At 40.7% G+C, this 27,906-nt stretch overlaps 1 protein-coding gene across 6 annotated transcripts in view; it reads right to left on the bottom strand.

The window, feature by feature from the left end:
* ULK4 (unc-51 like kinase 4) overlaps positions 1–27,906 on the bottom strand; it is a 541,913-nt gene that overhangs the window by 287,445 nt on the left and 226,562 nt on the right. For all 6 annotated transcript variants that reach the window (XM_036870501.1, XM_036870500.1, XM_036870504.1 and 3 more), the window contains one exon: positions 26,761–26,853. In XM_036870501.1, the coding sequence (XP_036726396.1) occupies positions 26,761–26,853 (93 nt within the window). The remainder of the gene's footprint in view (positions 1–26,760; positions 26,854–27,906) is intronic.

Below are 27,906 nucleotides of genomic sequence, written 5' to 3'. Positions count from 1 at the left end.
CCTGATGATTTCTGTAGTCTCGATATATTAGAGGGAAAAGGTTTTGACTACAAATATTAAATTCATTTACATTCTCTCACTTTCCTGGGCAACTGAAGGCTCAGATGTGAGGATGGAGCTCCTTATACCATGCCTGGGCAGGACAGGAAATGCACAGACTCAGGACTAAGCACAACTTTAGGTCAGCACATTCTTAATCCTCTTCCTCAGCTTCCTAGATGTTAACCATATCATTTGCTAAATAGGTCTTTTTCAATTTTTATGATATATACTTTTATTAGGCCCAGGCTGAAAGAGCCAAGCGCATACATCTCCAAGTGGCCCTAGAAACCACAGCCAAGAAAGTCACAGGGACACAGGCACCACTGCCTCCCCAATGGTAACTAGAAGTGACAGCTCCCTGTATCACAGTCTACCCCAACATTCAGATCCAGAAGCAGCCACTCACAACACCAGCCTTTCTGTGATGGTATTTTAAAATACATTCTATTACTAACATATGATTACGTAAACGACCTTAATTCTTTCTTAAAAATTGCAACTAGTTCGTCTCCGGGTCTCTGCATGACGAGCAGGCCGGCCTGGACTACCTCTTAAGTCTCCTTCAAGTTCTAACACTTCTATCCTCACATTCTTCTGAACACAATCAACCAGAAAATTTTGTTCTTTGATTTGACTAACACATAATTTAGAGCCACATCTGGTAAAAAAAAGGGAACTCAAGCTAAATAAAATCACTTTTAGTGAAAAACAATTTTTTTTCTGTGACATTTTCTGTGACTCATGAACTAACCTCACATGTAATCCCAAAAGCACTCTAAAGCAGGTATGGGACAACAGTGGCTGCATACACTTACAACTATCTGAGGCAGCGTTTTTCCAGACTATGGGAAGTGACCGATAAGTGGGCAATGAGTTTACTGGCTATTGACTAGCATTTTCTTAATTTAAAACAATAAAATAGAAAATATCCAAGGGTGTCACACACAGTATTGTTCCGTGGCATTTTTATTTCACTTATAGGTCTGAATACATGTACTGGGTAGTGACATAAAATGCATTTTGTTTTATTGTGAGTTGTATATAAAATATCTGAAATCCACAGATTTTAGACTGCTTTAGAGACCATAGTTTTCAATATGTTCTTAAATTTTGATTTTAAAAAATACGTCTCCTTACTTTAAGCATCTCCTTTCCTATCATCATAAGTCCAATTAGTAGCTCGGTTCTCAAATGATCAACCCTTGATGTGCTCTGAGTAATGGAGCTCTCTTGCTCTGACCTGGTCCTCTGGGGAGCAGCTCCGGTGCTCGGGCCTCTGTAGAGCAGGGAGGAGGAGGCTTACCTCTAAACAAAGTGGATGTGGCTGGTTCTCAGGGATTTATTCAGGCAGCGGGTCTTAAGTCATCACAGAGACTTTGGAAAATCATGACTCAAAAGGCTATCTTATCCGGGGGCTCTGTTGTGGTTGGCCCCCATGATTTAAATGACCAGTATCATCTTACTACATGAGTCTGTTATTTCCTAAATTTGAAAAGAATGAAATTTCTATGGTTTATAGACAGCCTGAAGGACAGGAAGGGAAAAGATTTATCTGAATTTTTTAAACCAAAAACAAAGTAGAGATCTTTTTGAAATTATCCCAAATCTTCAAAGGATTGTGAAGATAGTAACTGTAGCACAGTAAACTTTTCTTCCTTTATGTTAGCCATCTAAGCACACTGTATTTAAGTAATTCCAGATGATTAAATTGAAATATACTGCCCTTTCCAAATTCCATTCTTGGAACTACTTTACCTTGGGTTTTTTGTTGGGGAGGGGGTGGTTCTTCTTCCCCTTAACAGTGTAATTTAATGCTAAGACTGTACATGGTGAAAGAGTTTTCCTTACAAGGTTTTATTACAGGAGATTGACTGGGACTTTGTATATCTGTGGTTTATGTTATTAACAAAAGAGGTGCTGTTTGAATTAGAAAATTTTGAATGAATTTATGAAAATCTTTAGGATACATTATTTGGCATTCTAACTCCCTCCTGTTCTTAAAGTAAATGTTGCCATTGGTATTGGGAAATTTTTAAAAATCTATTTATTGATAAATTATTTATTGATAATTTTTAATTGATAAATCATTTACTGATAACATTTTCATGTACTTATTAATGCTTGATAATTCATTTAAAATACCGTGTATTTAAATTCTGATAAATACTTAGTTGAGATTTATCTCTGGAAGCTATGAGCACAAATTTTAAGAAGATTTTATCACAAAATGTGCTAAATGATTACCAAAAAGATTAAAATGTAAACTTTAAATAATAGGTCAACACTTTTGATGTAAGAAAGAACAATTGCTTTCGAGGTAAAGTTATTAGCGGTGACCTATGGAATCATGGCGGCCTTGCTTTTCTCTATTTTCTGGCACAATTACATTTCATATACTTTGAAAATAGAACTAAATATAAAGTAAGCCTAGCAATATTTAGATATAAAAGACTAGCTGCAACACAGGAAAAATTGGTACAGGGAGATCACTCCCGTTCTGTTCAGAGAGCTATAACACTAGGTTGGGTTGAATTTCAAAGCATTATTAGCATTCTTTAAAATTTTCCTTTAAAACTTAGAAGGAGGTGCAGGGAGAGGAAGGCAGAGGATCTCCACCTGCTCTTTGCTCAGTTTTGCAGGACAAAGAAAGTGGTCCCCAAGGACACAGGGGTCCCCCTATGGAGCTGCACTGTCTTGAGTTTGCTTCCTCACTTGAAGTTTTTATCTACCCCTGGGGTAGAGACCATACACATGAAGAAGGGCCACAAGTCTAGAGCCAAAGGCCCCAACAGTCAACCCTATCCATCAGGGACAATGTCCTCCCCAAAGGGCTTCTCCACACACCGTCTCTGCATTTCTGGAATCCATCTGGTCATACATATCTTACTTAGTACTGGAGACATTTCTTCCTGGATACTATCTCAAGTTATGATTAACACTCTTGAACCCTTGTCATGGGCTAATCTTATAACTCAAAATCGATGCCTTTAAGCTCAGTCAAGTCAAATGGCTTGACAGACAAATATCACATGATATAGCTAATATATGAATGAATCACTTTGCTGTACACCCGAAACTAACACAACATTGTAAATCAATTATACTTCAATAAATTTTTTTTTAAAAAATGGCTTGACATATACATAACCAAACATAAAAACAAAATTCAACTTCTATCAGAGATATATGCACAGGATACAGGGGACTAGACATGGGAAAAACCTAGTGAGCCCAGACTACTGAAAAGAGGTGCTCATCGCCTTGAAAGACAGGGGATTGGCCAGCTACAGTGTGTGGAGGAGCCAGGTGTGCCTACATGGATACAATGGTGAGGATAATCAGAGAAGTCTAACTAGTAAAGAGACAATGTGAAAGATGGAGCAGAATGATGTAGCCTTGACCGTCAGGCTTAGAAGTCTGGATTGCACCCTAAAAGGATGGGAAGCCTCTGACGAATTTTAAGCTGAAGAATGACACCATTGGATTTGCTATTCAAACTCCGATCTGACAGTAATAGGAATAAAGGAACTGGTGAAGCAGTGCAGCCTAGAACATTGCTCCTCAAAGTGTGGTCTGCAGACCAGAGCCAGTCTGAAAACAGCCCACATCTATGACACTATAATGACAGAAACTGGAAAGATCAAGTTTTAATCTGTTGGATCTAATGTTAAAAAATTTGAACTTTGTGGCAGTTTTATAACACGGCCCCAGCAACATATGATGACAAACAGAATATCTGCAGAGTCTCAAAGGACCTATCCACAAGGTATTTACAGTGGGGAACCCTGGCAGGGAGCACCTTCCCCAAGGAGCACGTTTCACATCACCAGGAATAAGACATACTGACGTCATGTACACCCCGATATCACACACTAAGGAGGGCACATCATCACTTCTGGGGTACTCTTGTGAAAAATGCATAACCCTAATCTAACCATGAAAAAATTCAAGCAAATTTGAGGGGCATCTTGCAAAATAACTACCTGTACACTTCAAAAGCGTTAGTCATGAAAGACAGGGAAAGGTGAGAACTGTCCCATATTGGAGCAGACTAAGGAGACCTGAAAACTAAATGCACTGTGGGGTCCTAGATTAGACCCAGGACCAGAGAAAGGACATTATTGGGAAAACTGGCAAAACTGGAATAAAATCTGCAGATCAGTTAACAATATTACATCAATGATAATTTCCTGGTTTTGATAACAGAACTATGGCTCCATAAGATGTTACCATTAGTGGAAGCTGGGTGAAGGGCATATGGAAATTCTCTGTAATATTTTTACAACTTTTCGATAAGGCTAAATTTATTTCAAAATTTAAATTTTTTTTTTAATGGCTCCCAAATTCTTCAAGTCTCCTCTCTTTGAGAAGTGGGGTCTGTATCCTCTTCTCTTGAATCTTGGCAGGTTTGTAACTACTTTGACCAACAGAGTAGCATAGCAGTGACACTATGTGTTTTCTGCTTATATTCTGTCTTTTTATAATTTCGCTTTCACAGCATTTTATAAAAATGTTTATTCTGGTTATCTGCTGCTGCATAACAAACCAATCCCAAATGTAGTGCCAGAAAGCAGGAAGTACTTTATGACACTCACTGATTCTGTGGGTCGTGAATTTGGACAGGGCACAGTGGGGATGACCTGTCTTTGTCCCCGATGTCTGAGGCCTCAGCTGGGAAGACACAAGGCTGGGGTTGACTAGACCAGCTTAGGGGCTGTAATTATCTGAAGGCTTCTCATTCACATGTCTGGCATCTGGGCTGGGATGACTCAAGGAAGGCTGTTAATTCTGTTGACTGGATCACCCAGTACTGCCCTCCCCACGTGGCGTGGCCTCTCAAGGCATGGCAGCTGAGTGCCAAGGAGGAGCCTTGCTAGAGAACCAGGCAGAAGCTGCAGGGCCTTTTCCAACAGCCTTGCAACACAGAGCATCACTTGAAAATGGTAAGAGGTTATAAGCCTGTCATTAAGGCCAGCCTGGACTCAGGTGGAGGAAACGAGAGCCTCCTGAGAGAGGAAGTGGCATGGTCACGTGACAGAAGAGCACAGGGACGGGAGATGTCGCAGCCATCTTCGTGAACCACAATCTGCCACAGTATTGGTCTGCAACACACTGGAATTTCAAAAACTGTTTCTTCACCAGTTTGACCAACTCTGGTCTAGAAGCAGAGAGACCAGTTAATAGGCTACTACAGTGACGCAAAGGAGACATGACAGAGGCCTCATATTAGTCTTCTATTGCTGCATAACAAATGACCACAAACTTCATGGCTTAAAGCACACCTGCTGATTAGCTCAAAGGTCTGTAGGTCAGAAGTCTAGCTCAGCATGGCTGAGTTATCTGCTCAGAGTATCAAAATTCTGGAATCAAGATGCCAGCTGGGTTAAATTCTCATCTGGAGGGTGGAAGGGATCCATTTTCAATCATTGTTGACAGAACTCAGTTCCTTGCAGTTGTAGGACTGAGGCCCCTACTTCTTTGCTGGCTGTCAGCTAGGGGTCCCTCTCAGGTTCTAGAGGCCACTCACATTCCTTGCCACGCGGCCCCCTCCATCTCCAAAACCAGCAATGGAGAATCTCCTCCATGTAGAATCCTTCTCAAGCTTCAAATCTCTTTGACTTACCTGTCTCTGACCTCTAGACCAGATTTAAATGGATCATATGATTAGTCAGGGCCACCCAAATGATCTCCGTATTTTAAGGTCAACTAGTTTGGTACCTAATGACATCTGCAATATCCCCCCACAACAGGACTAAGTAAGTGTTTAACTGAATAACTGGGAGAAGATGGGCTTGGAGTCTTGAAGGTCATCTTAGAATTCTGCCCACTACAGACTTGACCTTTCCCCCCACTCCAATTCCATCTTACCCCCGCCTCCTTTTTTTTAATAATTCAGATTTCATTCTCTGAATAAGCTGCTTCTGGCCAACTTGTGTACAAACCCAAAATAGATGCTGGACATTTGTTAGCTATCCAACAACGTTGGTTAGGAGTTTTAGATTTCATATTTGTTAATAACTGAGTGCTAGACTACAAACAAAGCTTTTTTGTTTCTTATGGCATACCTAATTTACCAGTCTAGTGGACCAACAACAGTCATTTAAAATAAAAGGTCTCTAACATCAAGCTGAATTTCAAATTATTGGTTCAGTGAATCAACTTCAAAAGGAAATGGTTTCATAATGTTTACTTATGGCATGATATTATGTCTATCTTGAAAGCAAGAATATTTGTAAGGTTTTTCCTTGAAATGTTTGCCTTTGCTTGCAATGCTTGCTAATCCTCTTGCAGAGAACTGCAGAAGTCTTACCAATAAAGGTACACATATAAAGACTTATTTTTCCCCAAAAGAAGGGGCAGGGTTAAGATTTTAGCAGCTTTAGCACAGAGAATTTCAGATCTAGTCATTTTACCAACATCTACAGAATCCTCCTTAGGATAGGCATTCTACTTATTCCCTGAGGAAATTTGCACCCCAGTGGTCACAAAACATAAACGATATAAAAATAACTTAATCCAAGTTATAAAGTTGACTACTTCATTTGCTGAGAAAGTGTCAGAATTAAGCTAGCACACGAGCCATACCAGAATGTACCTCTGATGTACAAAAATCTCCCACTGCCTAAAAGAGCATGAAAAAGATATGAATTTCAGTAAGAGACACTTTGCTTTATGTATAAAGCAAACATTTTCCAATAGAAAGGAGGTTTTAGGTGGACATAGAAGAACTTTACATTAGCAACTCTCAAAAATGCTTTTCTACCTATTACCTCAAGAGATGCCCGATACAGCCCTGTGATAATCCACATCTGTTGAATGAATCCAGGCAACAGAATGTTTCTATCACAGAAAGTACAGAAGGTGAGAAGGAAGAGAAGTAGTCAAGAGGCTCTCCATGCAGTGTATGGAGCTCACTGACAAGACATCTCTGACTCCTTCCAACTCTAGATGCTGTGATATGCCTGAAAGTCCCGTTCTGTCCACGGCTTTACACAAACTGTCCCTGCACAGGCAACAACGCTCCTGTTAACCAGCCAAGGGCTTTGGCCCTGCCTCCCCACATCCAGCCCAGTGCTTTCTGCTCTGCCTGGATCCTGAGCCCTCACCTTCTGTCTTTCTGAACCCCGTGGCTCTGCAGCTGGCCTCCTTACTCTAATAATTCACTGAATCCTTGGCACTTCCTCCAAGACATGGTTCTGTACTGGTCCCACAGCTCCACATGGTGAAACCACAGGTAAGAGATGTGCTCATCCTTGCAGGAGTGGGGAGGGGAATGAACAGAAAGAAATGCAAATCAGTAAGAGAAAGGATTGGCAGGGACCCAGGTTCCTAAGAGGAACACTAGACTGTCCATGTGGCATTTCTTTCCTCCTATGGACATGAGCCCGATACTAAAACACAGTAATTGTATATAAGATATTTTAAAATTTATTTTCAATTTAATGAACCTGCTTATTCTCTATGGCTCCTTTTTGTCCCATTACTTAGTAACATGCAAGAGATTTTTCTTTTGGAATCCACTTAAAGTCAAGCTAAGATTTCTCCCTTTTCTCTCTCATTCACCCAATAAACATTTACTGAGTACCTATTATTACTGAATGCAATGCACTGGGCCGAGAGCTATATCAAGTATTATAAGTGCTATGACAGATGTCTATAAAGGGTACAGAAGGGACAACAGAAATAGTCTCTTCTATCTGAGGTGCAGAGTAAACGTGGATTGCACAATAACTATGTGAAAACCATGATTCCCAGTGCTGTCCGTGTGCTAGCTCAGTAGATTCTAACAAAGGGAAACCATAGGGATGATGATGATGATTAACTCCTTTTTTTTTCAGACGAGAAACTGAGAGACAAAGAAATGATCGAGAGACAAGAAGTGGGGCTGAGATATAAACCCAGGCAGCTGACATGAGTGTCCTCACTGCACAGAATAAGTACTGCTCGAGCTGAACCTTGAAAGAGAAGTAGGTTATCTACAAGTAGTGGATGGAAGACAGGGTAGAAGGGGAGGGAGGACAGCTAAGAATGAGTTGTGCCCTGGGCAAAGGGAACAGCATGAGAGAAAGCAAAAACATGATGACTCATTAAGGACAGAGAAAAGGTGAGTTTATTGAATAAGTGGAAGAAGTAAAGAGAAGGTAGCAAAACATCAGGCTGCGGACCTCCCTGGTGGTCCAGTGGTTAAGAATCCATCTTGCAATGCAGAGGACGCTGGTTCAATCCCTGGTCGGGGAACTAAGATCCCACATACCGTGGGGCAACTAAGCCCGCGTGCCGCAAACTACAGAGCCCACGTGCTCTGGAACCCGCACACCACCACTAGAGAGAAGCCCGTGCATCTCAACAAAGAGCCCACACACCGCAACGAAAGATCCCGTGTGCCACAACTAAGACCCAATGCAGCCAAAAATAATAAGTAAATAAATAAAATCTGCATTAAAAAATAATAATAATTTTAGAAAAAGATCAGGCTGGAGGAATAAACCAGGGCAGATCACAGAAGATCTTGTTATCCATGCTGAGGAACTTCAACTTATTTGGTAAACTCCAGCCTACAGGCCAAACCCTGCCACCTGCCAGTATCTGTGTGGCCCACAAGCTAAGAATAGTTGTTAGGTTTCTAAATGGTTGGAAAAAATCAAAAGAAGAATATTTCATGACATATGACAACTGCATGAAATTCAAATTTCAGCTTCCATAAATAAAGTTTTATTGGAACACAGCCATGCTCATTCATTTACATATTGTCCATGGCTGCTTTTACACCACAATGACAGAGTAGCTGCAACAGAGACCATATGGCCAGCAACGCCCAAAGTATTTACTATCTGGCCTTTTGCAGAAAAAGTTTGCTGAGTTAGCACATGTCCCTGCTCTAGGTGACTGGGTACCACTAAGAGAAGGATTAGGCAAAATGATGCCATCACCAGCTTTACCTTTTTCCAATGATTATTCAGGCTACAGTGAGAGGATGGACTGAATACGAAAAGGACTGGGAACAGGAAGATCAGGTAGCTGCCAATGACCACTTTCAAGATAAAGAGGTGATAAGAACCAAAGCAGGAGTAAATAGGAAAAGACCAACGAGGTTGTATCAACAGGACTTGAAAATCTATTGGATGCAGGAGAGAGAGAGGAGGAAAGAAATTCAGAATGACTCCAGGTGCTTGACTTGTCCTACCTGGAGGCCACCGCCATGACCGCCACCAGAACAACAGACATCACAGCAAGGGATCTCATCTATGGAAGCTCCTATGCAGTAATGCACTGGGCTTAGGGCTTCAGCTCTTACTTAATCTTTACCTTGCGGTAGGAATGAGTAACCTATTCCATAGAGGAGGACACTAGCATGGAACCCTATCCAAGGTACACAGCTAATCAGTTTCAGAGTTCATGATTTTTAACTGCTCTAAGATACAATATTAAGCTAATGTATGGGGGAAAGGCTAGTTTGGAGAAGAAGTGAGTTAAGTTTGGAAAGAGGAGTAAGAAGTGAGCTGAGGACAGAAACCCATGGAACACCAATATTTAAAGAGTTGGCAGGAAAAAGAAAACCTGGAAGTCTCAGAAGTTCACAGGAGGTAGGAAGTAAGGACGTCAATGAGAGTGGAATGGAAAAGGGTCAAAAAGAACAGCTTAACACTCGGCTCAACCTCCTTGATGTTCAGACCTTCGCTTCAGTCCCAATACCTATAAACTGTACTTTCATTACGCTGAGTAATTTTAGTATCCCCAAGCACATTTCAGGGGCTACTTCTAAGATCAATCCATGATACTATGGTACTAACAGACAAAAATAGAGAGCGATGATCAACGTGAAACTACTGAACCAAAGGCTACCTTGCTGACCAGGAAAACCGTAAGATGGATTAGAGATTGTCACTCATATTTTAACTTTTGATAAGAACCACCAGCCTGTGTCTCTGTGTGGATGTGTTTAACAAATGTATTTTTTCTTGATTATAGAAAATTATTAAAAACCATAATTGTATATAGCTATTTATATAAAATTTTTTCTATACAATATATAAATACGGAGGCATAAAATATAATACATTGAATGTTACGTTTGGGAGAAGAGCAAAGCATTACAAATAAAATATTATAATGCCAGCACTCTAAGAAAATCATTAATAAGTTTTAATGTGTTCTTTCCTTGTTTTTTGATTCATATAAGACATGGAACCAACTTCATCATTAAAATAATAGCTACCATTTCTTGTACATGTACTCTGTGTTGCTTGGACAGCCATGCCCTGTTTAATGTCTAATAACCATAGCTGAGTCCATTTTACAGAGGAAAACATTGGCACTTAGGCTAGTGAAGCAATCTGCTCACAGTCACTCACAAAGCCAACAATAGATCTGGGGTTAGAACTGGAATCTGCCTATTTTAATAGACTGTTAGGTGTATTATATCACAGTAGAGGGTGAGAGAAAAACTCAAATCATCCTACATATATTGGGATTTTTTTAATGTATTTAAAACATTTCCCATGTTATCACATAGTCAATTAAAGTATAAGTTTTCATACCCACATACTTTTTTTGTTGTTGTTGTTATTAGGGTCAACTTTTTTTTCTTTTTTTTTATTGACGTAGAGTTGATTTACAATGTTGTGTTAGTTTCAGGTGTACAGAAAAGTGACTCAGTTATACATATATATATATATATATATATCTCCTTTTTTAGATTCTTTTCCCTTATAGGTTATTACAAAATATTGAGTATAGTTCCCTGTGCTATACAGTAGATCCTTGTTGGTCGTCTATTTCATATATAGTTGTGTTTATCTGTTAATCCCAAACTCCCCTCCTTTCCCCTTTGATAACCATAAGTTCGTTTTCTATGTCTGTGGGTATATTTCTGTTTTGTAAATAAGTTCATTTGAGTCATTTTTTTAGATTCCACATATAAGCAATATCATACAATATTTGTCTTTCTCTTTCTGGCTTACTTCACTTACTATGATAATCTCTAGGTCCATCCATGTTGCTGCAGATAGCATTATTTCATTCTTCTTTATGGCTGAGTAATATTCCATTGTATACTTTTCTAACCTACATTGTATTTAACTAGTCCTCTATTGATGGACCCCTGTTTTCCACTTTTTACTAGTATTCATTAGGGAAAAAAAAAAAGTAATGGTTAAGGAATCGTGTCAAATGAGTTCAACTTCTCATTCAATCTTCCTAGCTCTGCGCACATAACTCCAAGCGTTACTTTCCTCCCGTTTGATACCACTGCCTACTTCCCTTACTGATGGTAAGGAGCAAATAAGGTTGTGCCTGTGAAGCACCCAGCCCTGTCTAGTACACACAAAGCTCTCTGTAAAGACAGATGCCAGCTGTCTTTACTAATATTGTTGTTGCTGTTTTAAATCATGTTTTAATGGGCATTCTTGTATATAAGTATTTGTGTATATCTTTTACCATTTTCTTAGGATGAATTCCTAGAAGTGGAATCAAAGGCTACATTTAAGGTTTAATACATACTGTCAGTCTGCCTGTCATAAAAGATGTACCAATTTATGACAGTGTATGTTTCACTAACCTCTGAACGAGTGCTATTTTTTTTAAAAAACTCTACCAGTTTGATGTTTTTTTATCATCGTAGTGGAATTTTCTTTGATTACTAATGAGGGGGACTCCTTTTTTCATGTTTATTTCAAGTTCTTTGTCCATTTGCCCTTTGGGCCTACCCTTCTTTAGAATTTCAAGATAACTAATGAAGTCTGTCCGTAAAAGCTGACCATTATGTTGACTTCGTAAACAGTTGGTTTAAGCAGGATTTATGAGTACAAGCAGAGAGATGCACACACAAAAATGGTGCATTCTGAGGGTACAAGGTATCTCGGAGGCATTTATCTCCTTGAAGAACCAGGGTTAGTCTCCTTCACTGCCTGGGGTTTTTTTCCTCTGTAATCTAGCTATGGCAAAGAATACTAAGTAATAACACATGTTCGAGATGGTGATAAAAACATGCCAAGGAAGTCGCAGAACATTATTTGAAACTCAGACCACTGTTTAGTCTGGCAGCTCTCGCACTCTTTAATTACATGACAAAGGCCCCGTCTGTACAGCAAACACTGTAATATATTCTGACCAATAACTGTCATCATATAAAATCAGAAGACCTGACATGGAAGAGGGTTTGGTGTTGAGACAAGAGAACTGAATTGGTAATCTGTGCTTTGTGCCTCATGTTACATGCCACTCGGTTGGATTTCACTTTGTTCCACAAAGATGACTGACAGTGACAGGTGTATGTGATGGATTCAGACGACGCCTGGCTTCATCCACAGTAGATTAACAACAACAACGAGTCTGCAGCATAAGTACATTGCTAATTCTAAAATGGTCCATTACCTTGGTAAATCACCAAAAGAAAGTGCAAACATGACAACAGAAATATGAGGCTAAAACTTGTCAAAAATTATCAGGGAACTGATTCTTTCAGACTTCAGAAGGTACACCGATCATATCGAAAGACTTTGTTTAGCTGTTATGTCTACAGTTAGGATGCCATGATGGTTTGCTGGCTGTAATAACCAAGTAAACAGAGGTTTCTAAATTAACTACGATTCATAAAGAGACCTAATAACTGTATAAGTATGAAATATAGAAATGTTTCATTGCCAATGTTATCTTTTCCCTTTTGCCGTTTTCAGTGCTGCACATTTTTTTTTTAATTTTTTTTAATGAAGGCTCTTTTAGTGACTTGCGGGGCCTCTTCAGCCAAGTCATTTAATTAATTTATTTATTTATTAATATTTATTTATTTGATTGCACTGGGTATTAGTTGTGGCAGGCAGGCTCTTAGTTGTGGCACGTGGGCTCCTTAGTTGGGGCCTGCGAACTCTTAGTTGCAGCATGCATGTGGGATCTAGTTCCCTGACCAGGGATCGAACCCGGGTCCCCTGCACTGGGAGCGTGGAGTCTTATCCACTGTGCCACCAGGGAAGTCCCCAGTGCTGCACATTTTAACATCATCAGAAGTAAAACAAATTTGTTTTACAAGTACAAAATAACCAAAAGGCATTAGCTGATGAGTCAAAAAAATCAAAGACGCCAATAAGAAAAGTTGGAAACTCCCACCAAGCAAAGATAAATAAACGCATCAGTCAAAATAAACATATCATACATTAATATTCTGGTCTGAGGCAATTGGTTCAACTGTCATCTTGACATATTCCTTAACGAACCAATTAAATGAAGATGTTAATCTGATGTTAAATAAACAAATAATTTAAAGAATACTCCTTTTAAATCCTGAAGATAATGATGCCTATGGTGGCTGGATAAAGAAATGGAAAACTGTTTATTATGGTAAAGAATAAAGTAGATTGCTTTGATGGCATACCCTATATGTAAATGAGAAATCAAGTGTTCCACTGAAGGATATCAATATTTAGATGGCAATGGCTTACGAAAGCTACTGAAGGTTTTGGTTTTACCAATGCCCATGACTGCCATCTAGCCATGGGCACTGACATTCTCACCCTAGAACTGTCCAAGGGGAAGGTCTCATTTCCACTGGCACACAGGCCACTTATAGCTTTCGCTTCCTCATAGAACTGGCAGGAAAAGCTCACTGCGGACTCACACCTATAAAACTGTTGGCACAAAACCCAGAGAAAGGTTTCTCTACGCGACTGACTCATTCCCTAATAATGACTGGTGAATTGAGGAGCCTGCCGCTGAACTAAGCCCAATGTTTAACTACTTGGGAAGCTTGGAATGCAGTCCTAGAATTCGCATTACGCTCTGACAGCCCAGGCTAGACTCTTGCGCTAAAAGAACTGTGGTATGTGAGCAGTACTATCTTCCCAGTGCTTTCATGTCATCTCTACAATGGCCACAGAGTCTGCAGAACAGTCTCTGGCTCTGTCTAGGGGCACACGAAGCCTAGGGCTCTTGACAGTGAAAAGCTGAGGAGGAGATGACCAGGGACCTACGGGCTGCACACACTGCCCACCACTCCAAGGTTCCATCAAGCTGCACCAGGGAAGACATGGAGAATCACAGGCCCAAACTGTGTCTCAAATGCTTAAGTCTGAGCAAGTAATGAGCAGGTGATAAAATATGGCCAAGGGCATAGTACACCTGAGATTTAACCAACATTCTATGGTTAGATATGTTTCTAGGCAGAAGATATCTACTCTAGATAGAAGACCCAGGCTAAAAAACACCTCTAAGCAGGGTTCCAGAGAGGACTGAGCTCTGTCCTACCTGAAAGAGCTAAGAATAAATAGTAATTCTGAACATGCTTAAACAGTTTAATAAGGGAAATGTAACGCATTTTCCATAGGGAAAATAATGTCTTAATTTTTTTAAAGGCAAGTATAAAAAGAGGAACTCATAAAAAATAATGACCACAATAATGACAGTAATAGTTACCATTTTACTCTCTATCTGAAAGTAGGAAACGAAGGATAGTAACAAATGGCAACAGCCCCAAACAGAAATATGTAAACAACATTGAGGCTTTAGTACAGTTACTATCGTTTTTATAAATAGTCTAAAAATAGGAATACAGAACATAGTTTCCAGTTATCCAAATAAGAATTCAATACCTTGACCACTCAATTCAATGACCTCATCACTTCCAAACTCTTTTCTAATCCCCCCTCGGGCACCCAGTTTCTAGATAGTTTTATGACTACTAATTGCACCACTTCAAAAGTCTCACTTTCAAGCATCCCAGAGGCAGAGCATCACTTCCTAACTTCCCGGCTCAATTACCCCTGCGCCCGTGCACTGGATTCTAACACCTCTCCCTCAGGCAGCATTGCAGGGGCTACCCCCCTAGGAGGCAAGGATATCAGTCTAGCAAGGCACTGCTCACCCTGTTGCTTCATCAGTTTTACCCTTCCTATGAGATCAAGGGTTGGGAAATTGCTCCAGTTAAGGGCCAGAAGTAAATACTCTTGGCTTTGCAGGTCATGCGGTCTCTTTCAAAACTACCCAGCTCTGCCGCTGTAGCACAAAAGCAGCCACAAACAATAAATAAATGAATCAGTGTGGCTGTGTTCTGATAACATTTTATTTACAAAAGCAGGTGCGCTGGACTTGGCCCCTAAGCTGTAGTTTACCAACCTCTGCACTAGATCATCCTCATCAACATAGAAACATCACTAAAATAATCAGAATAAACGAAGAAATTGCTTTGATCCCATATCCCCCTCCAGCTCCCCATTTTCCAGCTCTGCTTTATAGCAAAACTCTCTTTAGAATTACTGATGTTCCCTGTCTCCACCTCATCATTCCCTTCTCAGTGAACTCCACCAGGCTTTTGCCCCTGAATGCCACTAAAAATAACCCCTAAGAAATCACTCCTCTTGCCAACTCTAATGGTTATTTCTCCATCCTCATCGTACCGACGCTCGCAGCAGCCTCTGACACTGTTGTTATACCCCTCATTTGAAAGTCGCAGGAAATCAGAGGCTTGCTTCTTTAATAATGAAGCTAGCATTAATGCAGCTCGTCACCTCAATCTTATATGTTGTCACCTTCCCAAAGAAGCTCTTAACCACCCTCTTGAAAACAGCTGACCCCAGCCCATCACTCTCCATACTCTAACCCCGCTTTACTGTTCTGTACACCACTTACATCACTGGCTGAAATCATGGGGTTTTTTAATTGATTTCCTTGTTTATTGTCTACTACCCCCATGCATTCATAAGCTCCATGAAAATCAGGACCGTGTATGTTTTGTCCAACTCAGAGAACACAACTATTTGTGAGGTGACTCAGTGAATGAATAAATAATACTAACTTTTCCTGTAGGTAGAAAAATATCAAAGCTGATTCTGTCCTGAAGTTCCATAATTCTACAATGGAAATTAACTGTAAAACTTCAAGAGACTTTGTGAAGAAGAGAAAAGAAACAAATGAACTTTCTTGTGGGCAAGTAAGGAACTACTTCAAGAGAAAATGTTAGGTGGCATTCTGTTAAAAATCCCTTAACATCTATTTAAATAAAGAAGGAAGGAACTGTGAATTATTGTTGATTGTAGCCCCCCAAACGCCAGGGACTGCTCTGAACAAAGACTTCAACTAAATGCTGGCTTCCAACACGACAAGTGAGTGGCTCAAGCCCAGGCACCATGTGACCAAAGACACATCAGCATGTTGGGCTCTTGGCCGGGCCCTGGTTGCCACTCCATAAGGAAAGTTGTCACTGGTCCCATGCGAGTCAGAGGAGGATAAGTGGTGAGTAAGCCTCCAGCACACAGGGTTGCTATGGGAATACAGATTCGAGAGATTAAGTTGTTTCTAAGGACCGAGATAAACAGTCTCAATGGACCCAACTGATCCCCATACAGTAAGGTTAGGCAATAAAGTGTGTACCAAGTCACCAGGAACTTAGGGGAAATCTCTGTGTTGATGAACAAGATAAAAGAAGAAAATAAGCAGAAGTAGTACTACCACTTGCAACAGGAAAAACTCACATAAGAGTTTTTTATTTCCTAAAAAGATTTTTAAAAAGTCAAAACAGATTTGGATCAATTACTGTTGATCTTCCTCACAAATCACTAAGGAAAACAGAATGCCTTGGATTAAACTCCTAAGGCTTTAGATTGGTGTCCTTCCATAATTCTATCAGAATACTGGGATGGATGGAGAGAATTAATTTAATACCTACTCCATGAGCGCTTATGTAAAGACTTACGTTAGGGGCTTCCCTAGTGGCGCAGTAGTTGGGAGTCCGCCTGCCGGTGCAAGGGACACGGGTTCGAGCCCTGGTCCGGGAAGACCCCACATGCCGCGGAACAGCTGAGCCCGTGTGCCGCAGCTGCTGGGCCTGCGCTCTAGAGCCCACGAGCCACAACTACTGAGCCCACGCGCCACATCTACTGAAGCCTGTGCGCTCTGGAGCCCGTGCTCTGCAACAGGAGAGGCCACCGCAGTGAGGGGCCCGCGCACTGCAGCGAAGAGTAGCCCCTGCTCGCGGCAACTGGAGAGAGCCTGCGTGCAGCGGCGAAGACCCAACACAGCCAAAACTAATAAATAAATAAATAAAAATAATAAATAAAAAAATAAATTTATTAAAAAAAAAAAGACTTATGTTAGTTCCTGTAGGAGACAGGATGATGCGTTATATCATAATTAACATAATAAGGAAGGATTTCAACCCTGTAAGTGTGGTTTAAGTCATGAGCAGAGGAGGGTTCAAAATCCAGGAGAGTGAGGGAAGGCACAGGTCAGCAACCAGGATATTACTAACCAAAATTGTGCCAAGAGCTGCCTCAATGATAAAAATAAAGAGAGGAGCGCCAGAACCTAATGATGATGGCAGAGGGAAACAAAGGAGAATCATGCATGTGCTATTATCAGATCCACATGACACTGAAGACAAGCATGTTGAGGAACTGGACCACTCTTACAAGTAAATGTGACACAAAGAAACGTAAAACAATCCTATTTCAAAATCCACTGTGATATTCACTTGGGTGTCTTTTCAAATGTGGCTCTGCTGGATGGTACAAACAACAGTGGACTAGGAGGTCTAGATCCGAAACCTGACCTTCTTCGAATTGACTATGGCGTCTGGGGCACACAAATTCCCTCTGGGGCCTCACTTTTCCTCATGTGTAAAATGAAGACATCGGCCCAGGATACTAATCATGTCTTTTTATTCTGTACTTTTGATTCTTTGACACCTTAAGATCTTACTAACTCTGGGGGAAAGGCCCCTCCCAGGGCCAGACAGTTCCCAGAGATAGCAAACTACTCTCCTTTGAGCTTGCCTTTCCTATGCAAGCCAACCAAACCCCCAACAGCCTCCTTTATATGGAGCTCTTAAACTCCAGGCCACTGTTTCCCTGCCCTAATCATCCCAGGGCCAGGTACCAGGTAAGTAGAGATAAACCCCACACCTCAGAGCCCACTGAAATTATTCAAGCAGCCAATCCTAAGCCTGCTCACCCACTCCTACCCTTGGAAACTACAACAAAGGCTCTGGCCCACGTTTTCCTCTTCCTTCCTCTGCCTCCTGACTGCCTCTCTTGCTTCCCCACGTGGCTGCCCATGGTGCGGTGTGCTCCCTCCTCTTGGAATCTGTGAGTGTAACACACTCTCTCTGAGGGCAGTCATCTCCTGGTGTGTTGATCTCAGCGATCAAGAGTAATTTTTTGTTAATGTACATTTTAATGATCTCCCCAAAGTCCCATATAGTGCTAACGTTCTAATATTTCCCTATTCTCATGAATAAAGACAAAAAAGTTGTACTCCTTCAGTTCAGCAGTCAGGAAACATGCTCTGGAAAGGGCTAGAAAGTATATTTTTAGGCTTTGCCAGACACAAGGTCTCTGCGCCTCAAATTCGTCTGTGCCTGTAGGCTGCACAACTCTTTAACAGCATAACCACCACTCTTACCTCGCAGGCCCTGGCCCTGTGGGCCAGAGCTTGTGAATCTGTTTTAGACAACCAGGGAAACCCTACAGATAAGGATGCCTTGTGAAACACAAAAAGCTTTACTGAACCCCTACTCGGATTTACCAGCACTCTATTGTACACAACTGGGGAACCACTACTTTTAAAGGTGTACAATAAACTTTAAGTGGTTGCCTTGTAAATGTCACACCAAAAAAGTAATCTGAAACCATCCACTTCTGACCCCGAAATAGCTGCTAAGTATTCATGTAACCATGAATTCACATCTGTGTTGAAAGAAAACAATGAGAAAAGATTCCTTTGTTGAAATAAGCATCCTGTCTAAAGTCCAGGGGTCACAAACTCAACAGGGTCACAAATCAAAAAATCGTTTACAAGGAAAGCAGACAGACATCCTAATACATGTGTATACACTCCGGATTTCCCTACAACCAGACACTATAACATAAACACATCCATCTATAAAATCTTCCATAAGAATGTAAGGTATATTTTACTTTCAAAAAATAGTTAACAACAGTGGGAGATCTATCAAGATGGCGGAGGAGGAAGATGTGGACCTCAACTTCCCCCACAAACACATCAAAAATACACCCACAAGAGGAACAATTCTCACTGAAAACTAACTGGAAACTGGCAAAAAAGACTTCTGTACAACTAAGGCTGGAATAAAGATCCACAAGTAATTGGGTAGGAAGGGAAGAAAAGCGATCAGGCTGGGACCTGTGCCACTGGGAGGGAACTCAGAGGAAAGGGGAAGATACACGGGTGGGCACCCGCCCTGGGGAGGGAGTGCTGTGAGCCACAGATCGGGCCCCAACCCTGGGGTCCTACACAGGGGAGATGAGCCCCCTTGGCTGGCTGGAGGACCACTGGGACAAACAGGAGGGCTGTGGGAAGCCTGGACTCCACGCCTGCACAAGTGCATGCTGGCTTGTCCCCGAGGCAGGATGGAGAGCGAAAACTGAGGACTGCTCTAGGGGAGTGAGCGGCTGTGAGGGACAAAGGGGACTTGGGCTCACTGTGTCTAAGCAGAGCAAGGGAAACAACTGCTGGTGCCTCTGCAGGAGGCGCACTGCGGACAGCTCTGTCTGCAGCTGACATGAGCCAAAAGCCCCCACAGGACCCCTTGCTTCAGCACTGCCCCCCTCTGGGGCAAGGGGCAAGGGTCCCAGGGCAAGGAGCAGGGAAGGCACACGCTTAAAGGCAAAGAGCCAGCTCGGGCCCGACCGTCAGGGCCTCTGCTCTACAACCTAGGATCAGACCCTGCCCCTGTTAGGTGGTGACGGCCACTGAGCACAGGGGTGGTCCCGCCTCACACCTGGCGCCAGCTCTAGCCCCTCCATCTCCAGCTCCACCCCTACCTAGGAGAGAGCTGCCAGCACACACTGAGGAATGACGTGACTTGGGTCCACGTCAAATCCAGATCTCCCACGAAAGGCACTGGGCACACGCAGTCTACACAGGGACGCTCCTACGTAAGGACAACACTTCAAGACAGCAACCTGTGTTTCACCTAAATTTACAGAGGCAGAGTAAGTTAAGCAAAATGAAAAGGCAGAGAAACAGGTCTCAATTGAAAGAGCAAAAGAAAACCCTCTTGTTTGCATGCTGTAATCACCTGGTGAGCTTCAAAAACTACTGATGACTATGTCCAGCCTTAGAGATTGTGATTTAATTGGCCTGGGATATGGCCTGGGTTTTAGACTTTTTATAAGATCCCCAGATGATATTATGTACCCTGTGATGAAGCAATTCCACTTCTCATTATTTAACTTATCCATATATACACACACATGGGATGAATAATTAATTATTAATTGTAGCCTTGTTTTATAATACCAACAGATTAGAAAAACATAAATGTTCAACAAAAGGTGACTTGTTAAATAAATATGGAATATTCATAAAATGTAATACTATGTATCTGTTTTTTTTTAAAAGTACAGATGGTATGTGAACTATATCTCAATAAAGCTGTTATACACATTTTTGAAAAGAAGTACAGAATGGTGCAGTCGACATACTACCATATATGTGAAAGATAATATACATACACACACAAACTGCTCAAAGGGTGGCTATCTCCTGGGGTAAAAATATGCTTTTCTATGTAAACTCTTTCAAATACTGAAATTTGAAATGTGTTATGTATTAACTCTTAAAAAATAAATTTTAAAAATTAAAATGAAACTTAAAATCAGTCTGGTCATATCATTCTCCAGGCAAACAGAATTTTTATAAGCTAACATTCAAAGGGGCATGAGGGAACATTTTGGAATGATAGAAATACTCTATCTTGATAGTGGTGATGGTTGCACAATCGTGTATGTTTCTCAAAACTCAGAGAACTGCATACCTAAAATGAGTGAATTTTACTCTATGTAAGCTTATACTTCAGTAAACCTGACTTTAAAAAAAATTTTTTAAAGCTTACATGACAACCAGACCTTGTGAACAATGCTAGTAGGAATGTAAATTGGTACAACCAATTTGGAAAACTGCTTGGCAGTATCTACTGGATCTAGGCAAGCACAAGCTCTGTGAGCCAGTATTTCCATTCTAGAATGGATACACAATGGAGAAACATACATGGATTCACCACTTGTAGCATACAAAGTAACAGCCATGGTCATGCTACTCACGATAGCAAAAAAAAATAGGAATAGTGCAGACACTGTTAGAAGTAAAACGGATTAGTGGCCTGTAATGTATTTGTGCAATGGAAAGCCAGGCAGGAGGTGTTTCAGTTTGAAGGGCGGCATTGCCAAGACCAAGGACTGATGGCAAAGAACATGAGCAAAAAGCAAAATGCAAATGGCCCTTAACCATAAAAAGAAATATTCAACTTCACTCATGAAAAGGAAAGTGCAAATTAAAATTACAATGAAATAACCTCTCATCACCCTGGCAAAGTTCCAAAGTTTAACAAATTCTGATAGCAAGGTTGTAGGGGGCCAGGCATCCTCAAACATGTCCTTTGGAGATGCAAAATGGTAAAGTCCCCACCATAGGGCAATATGGCTGAACCTGAAAACAAATTTTAAGTGCATTTATCCTTTGATACACAAATACCATATCTAGGGATTTATCCTGTAAGACGTAGATGCATACATACAAAATGAAGTATGAATATAAGATTATTCATTCTTTGCTCTATCACTAGATTAGAAAGAACTCAAGTCTATCCATTAGACATTAATGAGACAAAGTATGGTATATCTATACAATGGAAGAGTTTATAACTGTAAAACACAACATGGAAGCTCTCCATGTATCGACATAGAAACAAAATTGGGGAAAAAAGTCATAGGGTAGAAAAACATACATAATATGCTATTTGTGTGTGAAAGGGAGAAATGAGAAAATACACAGTCACATTAGTTTGCCTTTGGACATAAAAGGAATAAAGCAGTCAGCCGTAAGGGATATAATGGGAAGATGAGGAAAGATCACAGTGGACAGAGGAAGGAACGGGTCTTCTCGGTATTATCTTTTTATATTGTTTTTTTCCCCCAAATAGAAATGTACTACCCATTTCGAAATGTTGGACTTAAAATTCATTTTTGAATAAAAAGAAAATCCAGTTAGGGAAATAAAAAACTTCCTTTCCCCCACCCCCCCTTCAAGGTATATGAATGGATTTTGCAAAATGCACACAGGTTGCTAGGGCCTGTGGGATCTAGAACCTCCCTTTAGAAGGGGTGGGGGGGAAGAGAGCAGGTGGGTGGTAATAGGCCTTTAATGCTTTGCTCTTGACCTCTGGAGCCTCAGCCAAAATCGACATGGGACAACTCTCATTTTAATATCCTGTTTCAAGAGAAAAGGCAAACAGAAGAGAACAGTGAACACAGAAAGAGACTCTACAAAAGGCAAAGTGGTATTTAAATGGGGTTTGGGGGTGATAAACAATTTCAGTTTACAAAATTATTAGGATATCTTTGTAGAGCAGTATTCAAAACGTATCTTGCCCTTTCAAACCCTTGCACAGTCGTGTTTATTATAGCTATAATGTAATTTAATTTTAAAACCATTTTTCTCATTTTAAAACTTATTTGCCTAGGCATAAGTCTTTGTGTATATATGAGTTTTTCTCTTGAACAGATACGTAGAAGTAGAACTGACGGTTGAAGGCTATGGACCTTTTACAATTGAATTTAGTGAATAAATATTAAGAGGTTCGAGTTTATCAGTAGATAAGTGAATGCAAAATGAAATGAAATCCCATTTTCATCCGTAAGTTTGGCAAAGATATTGCCAAGAGTGTGAATAAATACTGATACAAAAAGATCTTCAAATAATTTTGATAAATGAAAAGGTAAATTTCAGAAAAACACACACCCAATGATACTATCTATGATTTTTTAAAAAACTGACCACCACACAGCGAAGCTATTTAAATTCAGTATATACATACTGAATTTAAATAGCTCCCAAAAAAGTTCAGGAAGGACACCCACCAAAATAATAACAAGTATTAGCCCTGGGGGAGAGACCTGTGCAGCAGTGGTGGGGAAAGAGGAAGCCCAGGGGACCTCGTGATTACAGTGCTGGAATTTAATACAAAGACAATATATTCAAGTATTAATTATGCAAGGAAAACAAAGAAAAAAGTTTATAAAAATTAATCCATTGAATTCTGCTTGTAAACTAAAAAAATATAAACTGACTTCTAAACCTAGTGTCTAACCATTTTAAAATAAAAAGGTTATAGGTCATCAGTTATCTGTTTCCACCTCACTAGGTTTTTTTCCCTCAATATGAGGAAATTCAGATGAATTTAATAAAGAGTTGGCAAGAAGAGAAAGTAGCCTGGAAAACATGCCACATGAATGAGCAAGAGTCAACATAAAAAAAAGGAAACGCAATCTGTTCAATCTAATGAGAGGATAAAATCAGTATACAATATTCCCACTTGGTATCAAAGGTCCAGAAAAGAAACAACTATCTGAATTTGGCTTTAACTCCTAACACAGATTCACTCTTTAGACATAAATTTCTTCTGTAGGAATAGAGAATGGTGCCTTCTGAGTGAGAAATTTGGAAGGCTCATTGGACAGACTTTTAAAAGACTACAGAAACACAGGATTCAGAATTGCCAACAATATAAAGGGTTAAGTGCTCCCCAAATTCTTTTACAACGTGGCACAGGGAGTTCAGGGTAGTATTTATATGTCACTCTCTGGAAACAAATGAGGCTGCTCACAGCAGAAGGACATAGGCCTGAGAGCTGTGACAGGCCCCACACGGTGGCTGACCTGAAGACCCAGAGCACCGGGGCAGCCCTGCGACTGGGTCATGGCATACCCCGGGCCCTGGCACACCCCTTGCGAAGGTTGTCTTAGGTCAGCCTTTCACTCAATACAGATACTCTACAAATAGCATTTCTTGTTCAGCACTAACAATATGATGCTGGCTCATCACTATGCAGGACTTGTAAACAGAAGACCAGGTGAAATCCAGGTGGTTGGGACTGTATGATTTAGTTCTCTGAGAAAGATCAAAGGGAAACTCTACAGGTGCACTGCACCTACAGGTACAGGATCCAAACCCAAAAGGTCCTCACACATCACCCATACAACCAAAACCAGGCTTCTTGTTTGAAAGCAACAACTCTTCTCTTGCCTTTCTGCAGAGCTGGGTGGTCTCCGACAAACCCTTCTTTGCAAGAGTGAAGCAGCTGCCGCTACCCTAGGCAACTAGCACTAAAAAATTTGGTATCATCACAGGTAGTGTCTTCAATAAAGACAAAAAGCTCTCCACTACTCAATGAACGTATGTCAACTAAAAAAAAAAAAAAAAAAATTAAGGACTTAACTGGTGGCACACTGGTTAAGAATCCGCCTGCCAATGCAGGGGACACGGGTTCAAGCCCTAGTCAGGGAAGATCCCACATACCACGGAGCAACGAAGCCCATGCACCACAACTACTGAGCCTGCACTCTAGAGCCCATGAGCCACAACTACTGAGCCCACATGCCACAACTACTGAATCCCACGCGCCTAGAGCTCATGCTCCACAACAAGAGAAGCCACCACAATGAGAAGCCCGCACACCGCAACAAAGAGTAGCCCCCGTTCGCCACGACTAGAGAAAGCCCACACGCAACAACAAAGACCCAATGCAGCCAAAAATAAATAAATAAATTTATTTTTAAAAAAACATTAATTCTTAAAAAAAAAGCAGAAAAATTATAGTCTATAAATACTACACAGATTTAATAAACAATTGTTCAGTACAATGAGGCGAGAACTGACTTTCTAAAAGTATATGTGTTTATTTTTGCATGTGGTGTTAGGGAGTGTTCTAATTTCATTCTTTTACATGTAGCTCTCCAGTTTTCCCAGCACCCCTTATTGAAGAGGCTGTCTTTTCTCCATTGTATATTCTTACCTCCTTTGTCACAGATTAGGTGACCATATGTGCGTGAGTTTATCTCTGGGCTTTCTATCCTGTTCCATTGATCTATATTTCTGTTGTGCCAGTACCATACTATCTTGATTACTGTAGCTTTGTAGTATAGTCTGAAGTCAGGGAGCCTGATTCCCCCAGATCCATTTTTCTTTCTCAAGATTGCTTTGGCTACTCAGGGTCTTTTGCGTTTCCACACAAATTGTGAAACTTTTTGTTCTACTTCTGTGAAAAATGACATTGGTAGTTTGATAGGGATTGCACTGAATCTGTAGATTGCTTTGGGCAGTAGAGTCATTTACACAAAAATAAACTCAAAATGGATTAAAGTCTAAATGTAAGGTCAGACACTATAAAACTCTTAGAGGAAAGCATAGGAAGAACACTCTTTGCCATAAATCACAGTAAGATCCTTTTTGACCCATCTCCCAGAGAAACAGAAATAAAAACAAAAATAAACAAATGGGACCTAATGAAACTTAAAAGCTTTTGCACAGCAAAGGAAACCATAAACAGGACGAAAAGACAACCCTCAGAATGGGAGAAAATATTTGCAAATGAAGCAACGGACAAAGGATTAATCTCCAAAATATACAAGCAGCTCATGCAGCTCAATATCAAAAAAACAAACAACCCAATCCAAAAATGGGCAGAAGACCTAAATAGACATTTCTCCAAAGAAGATATACAGATTGCCAACAAACACATGAAATGATGCTCAACATCACTAATTGTTAGAGAAATGCAAATCAAAACTACAATGAGGTATCACCGCACACCGGTCAGAATGGCCATCATCAAAAAATCTACAAACAATAAATGCTGGAGAGGGTGTGGAGAAAAGGGGACCCTCTTGCACTGTTGGTGGCAATGTAAATTGATACAGCCACTACGGAGAACAGTATGGAGGTTCCTTAAAAAACTAAAAATAGAACTACCATACGACCCAGAAATCCCACTACTGGGCATATACCCTGAAAAAACCATAATCCAAAAAGAACCATGTACCACAATATTCATTGCAGCTCTATTTACAATAGCCAGGACATGGAAGCAACCTAAGTGTCCATCGAGAGATGAATGGATAAAGAAGATGTGGCACATATATACAATGGAATATTACTCAGCCATAAAAGGAAACGAAATCGAGTTATTTGTAGTGAGGTGGATGGACCTAGAGACTGTCATACAGAGTGAAGTAAGTCAGAAAGAGAAAAACAAATACCGTATGCTAACACATATATATGGAATCTAAAAAAAAAAAACAAATGGTTCTGACGAACCTAGGGGTAGGACAGGAATAAAGACGCAGATGTAGAGAATGGACTTGAGGACACGGGGAGGGGGAAGGGTAAGCTGGGACAAAGTGAGAGAGTAGCATTGACATATCTACACTACCAAATGTAAAATAGATAGCTAGTGGGAAGCAGCCGCATAGCACAGGGAGACCAGCTCAGTGCTTTGTGACCACCTAGAGGGGTGGGATAGGGAGGGTAGGAGGGAGACGCAAGAGGGAGGGGATATGGGGATATACGTATACATATAGCTGATTCACTTTGTTATACAGCAGAAACTAACACAACATTGTAAAGCAATTATACTCCAATAAAGACGTTAAAAAGAATAAAAGTATATGTTAGTATTTTCTCTTTAAAGAATTTATAATTTTAAAGCATTATGAATTCCACAGTATGCAAACTCTAATAAAGAATAAAAATATGAGAACATGACCCAAAACACCATAGATGACAGATACTACAAACCATAAAACATGAAAATTTACCACTGTGGTAACTCCAACATTAGCCTTGCAGAATCTCATCATCTTTAACAACATTTTCAGAACACAGAAAAATCACTTTCTAGATGAGAAACAAAGAAAAGAAAATTTGAAGTGACAGTACCTGGTAAAAGTTGGGTTGTGTTCAGTCATGGCAACTAGCAGCTTCAGAGCATATGCTGGTACTGGGTCAGGCTCCGTGAGGATGTGTTCGTACCTGAAATGACAACGTGATTAAAAAACACTCAGTGCTTTTGTCACTTAAAGTTTCCTGTGAACAACAGAAACAATATTCCATGTTTCAAACATGTGGAAGAAAATAGATACTGAAATAAATGTATGAGATATAGGACCGGCACTTGCCAATGGTGGTGATGATACTGACCTACCTCACAGAGCAGGGATGTTGGGAAGATTCAATGAGACAATCCAGGTAAAATGATTAGTATTGAGCTGCGCACATAGTAAGAGACCCAGAAACATTAGGCATTTGTGTCGGGTGTCGCAAGACCACCCTCACATTCAGGGATTCTAGAGGACTCATGAGACTCACATACAGTTGTATTTATAGTACAGACTTAGTACAGCAGCACAGCAAGGGCACACAGCTGAGTCATAAGGGAGACAGACACAGGTGGAGGTTGGAAGATTCCACGTGCAAACTTCCTTATCCTCTCTCCCTCCCACGAGCAGTCACACAGAGCACACTCTCCCCCCAGCCACAAAAATGCAGCATGTGTGCGTGATGTTACTGCCCAAGGAAGCCCATTAGACACTCAAGTGACCAAGGTATTTATCGTGTGGGGCTGGTTGCATAGGCAACCTAACATGTACCAAAAATCCCAGACTCCCAGGATGAAAGCAGGCATCCAGCATAAACCATACTGTCTGCACAAACAGTCTGGGCACAGAGGACTACCCTCATCAGTTAAACACTGACTGGCAGCTCTCTGAGAGCCAAGTCCCAAGATGGCAGCCAAGGCCAACCTTGCAAGCAGGGCTTTCTCAGGAGAGCAGTCTCAGATCCGCTATGTCAACTCTTTGCTGAATGGCATTCTTATTAATACTTTAGAACCTGAAATGAAAAGTATTACCAGAGAGAATAAAACTCAAAATGTCTTCATCAAAAGTTTCCACTGTGCTCCCATGTTATTTGCTAGATATAGAGCTGGCCTGTATACTGTGTGTGACCTACTTAGGTTCAGCTATCCAGTAAACAACACCATGTAGATGCTCAGTTAATAAGCACCAAATGAATGAATGAATAAAT

The sequence above is a fragment of the Balaenoptera musculus genome, chromosome 11 (genome assembly GCF_009873245.2).
Source record: "Balaenoptera musculus isolate JJ_BM4_2016_0621 chromosome 11, mBalMus1.pri.v3, whole genome shotgun sequence".
Taxonomy (NCBI): Eukaryota; Metazoa; Chordata; class Mammalia; order Artiodactyla; family Balaenopteridae; genus Balaenoptera; species Balaenoptera musculus.
The sequence above is the reverse complement of the archived record's forward strand: the minus strand, read 5'-3'. Positions and strand labels throughout refer to the sequence as shown.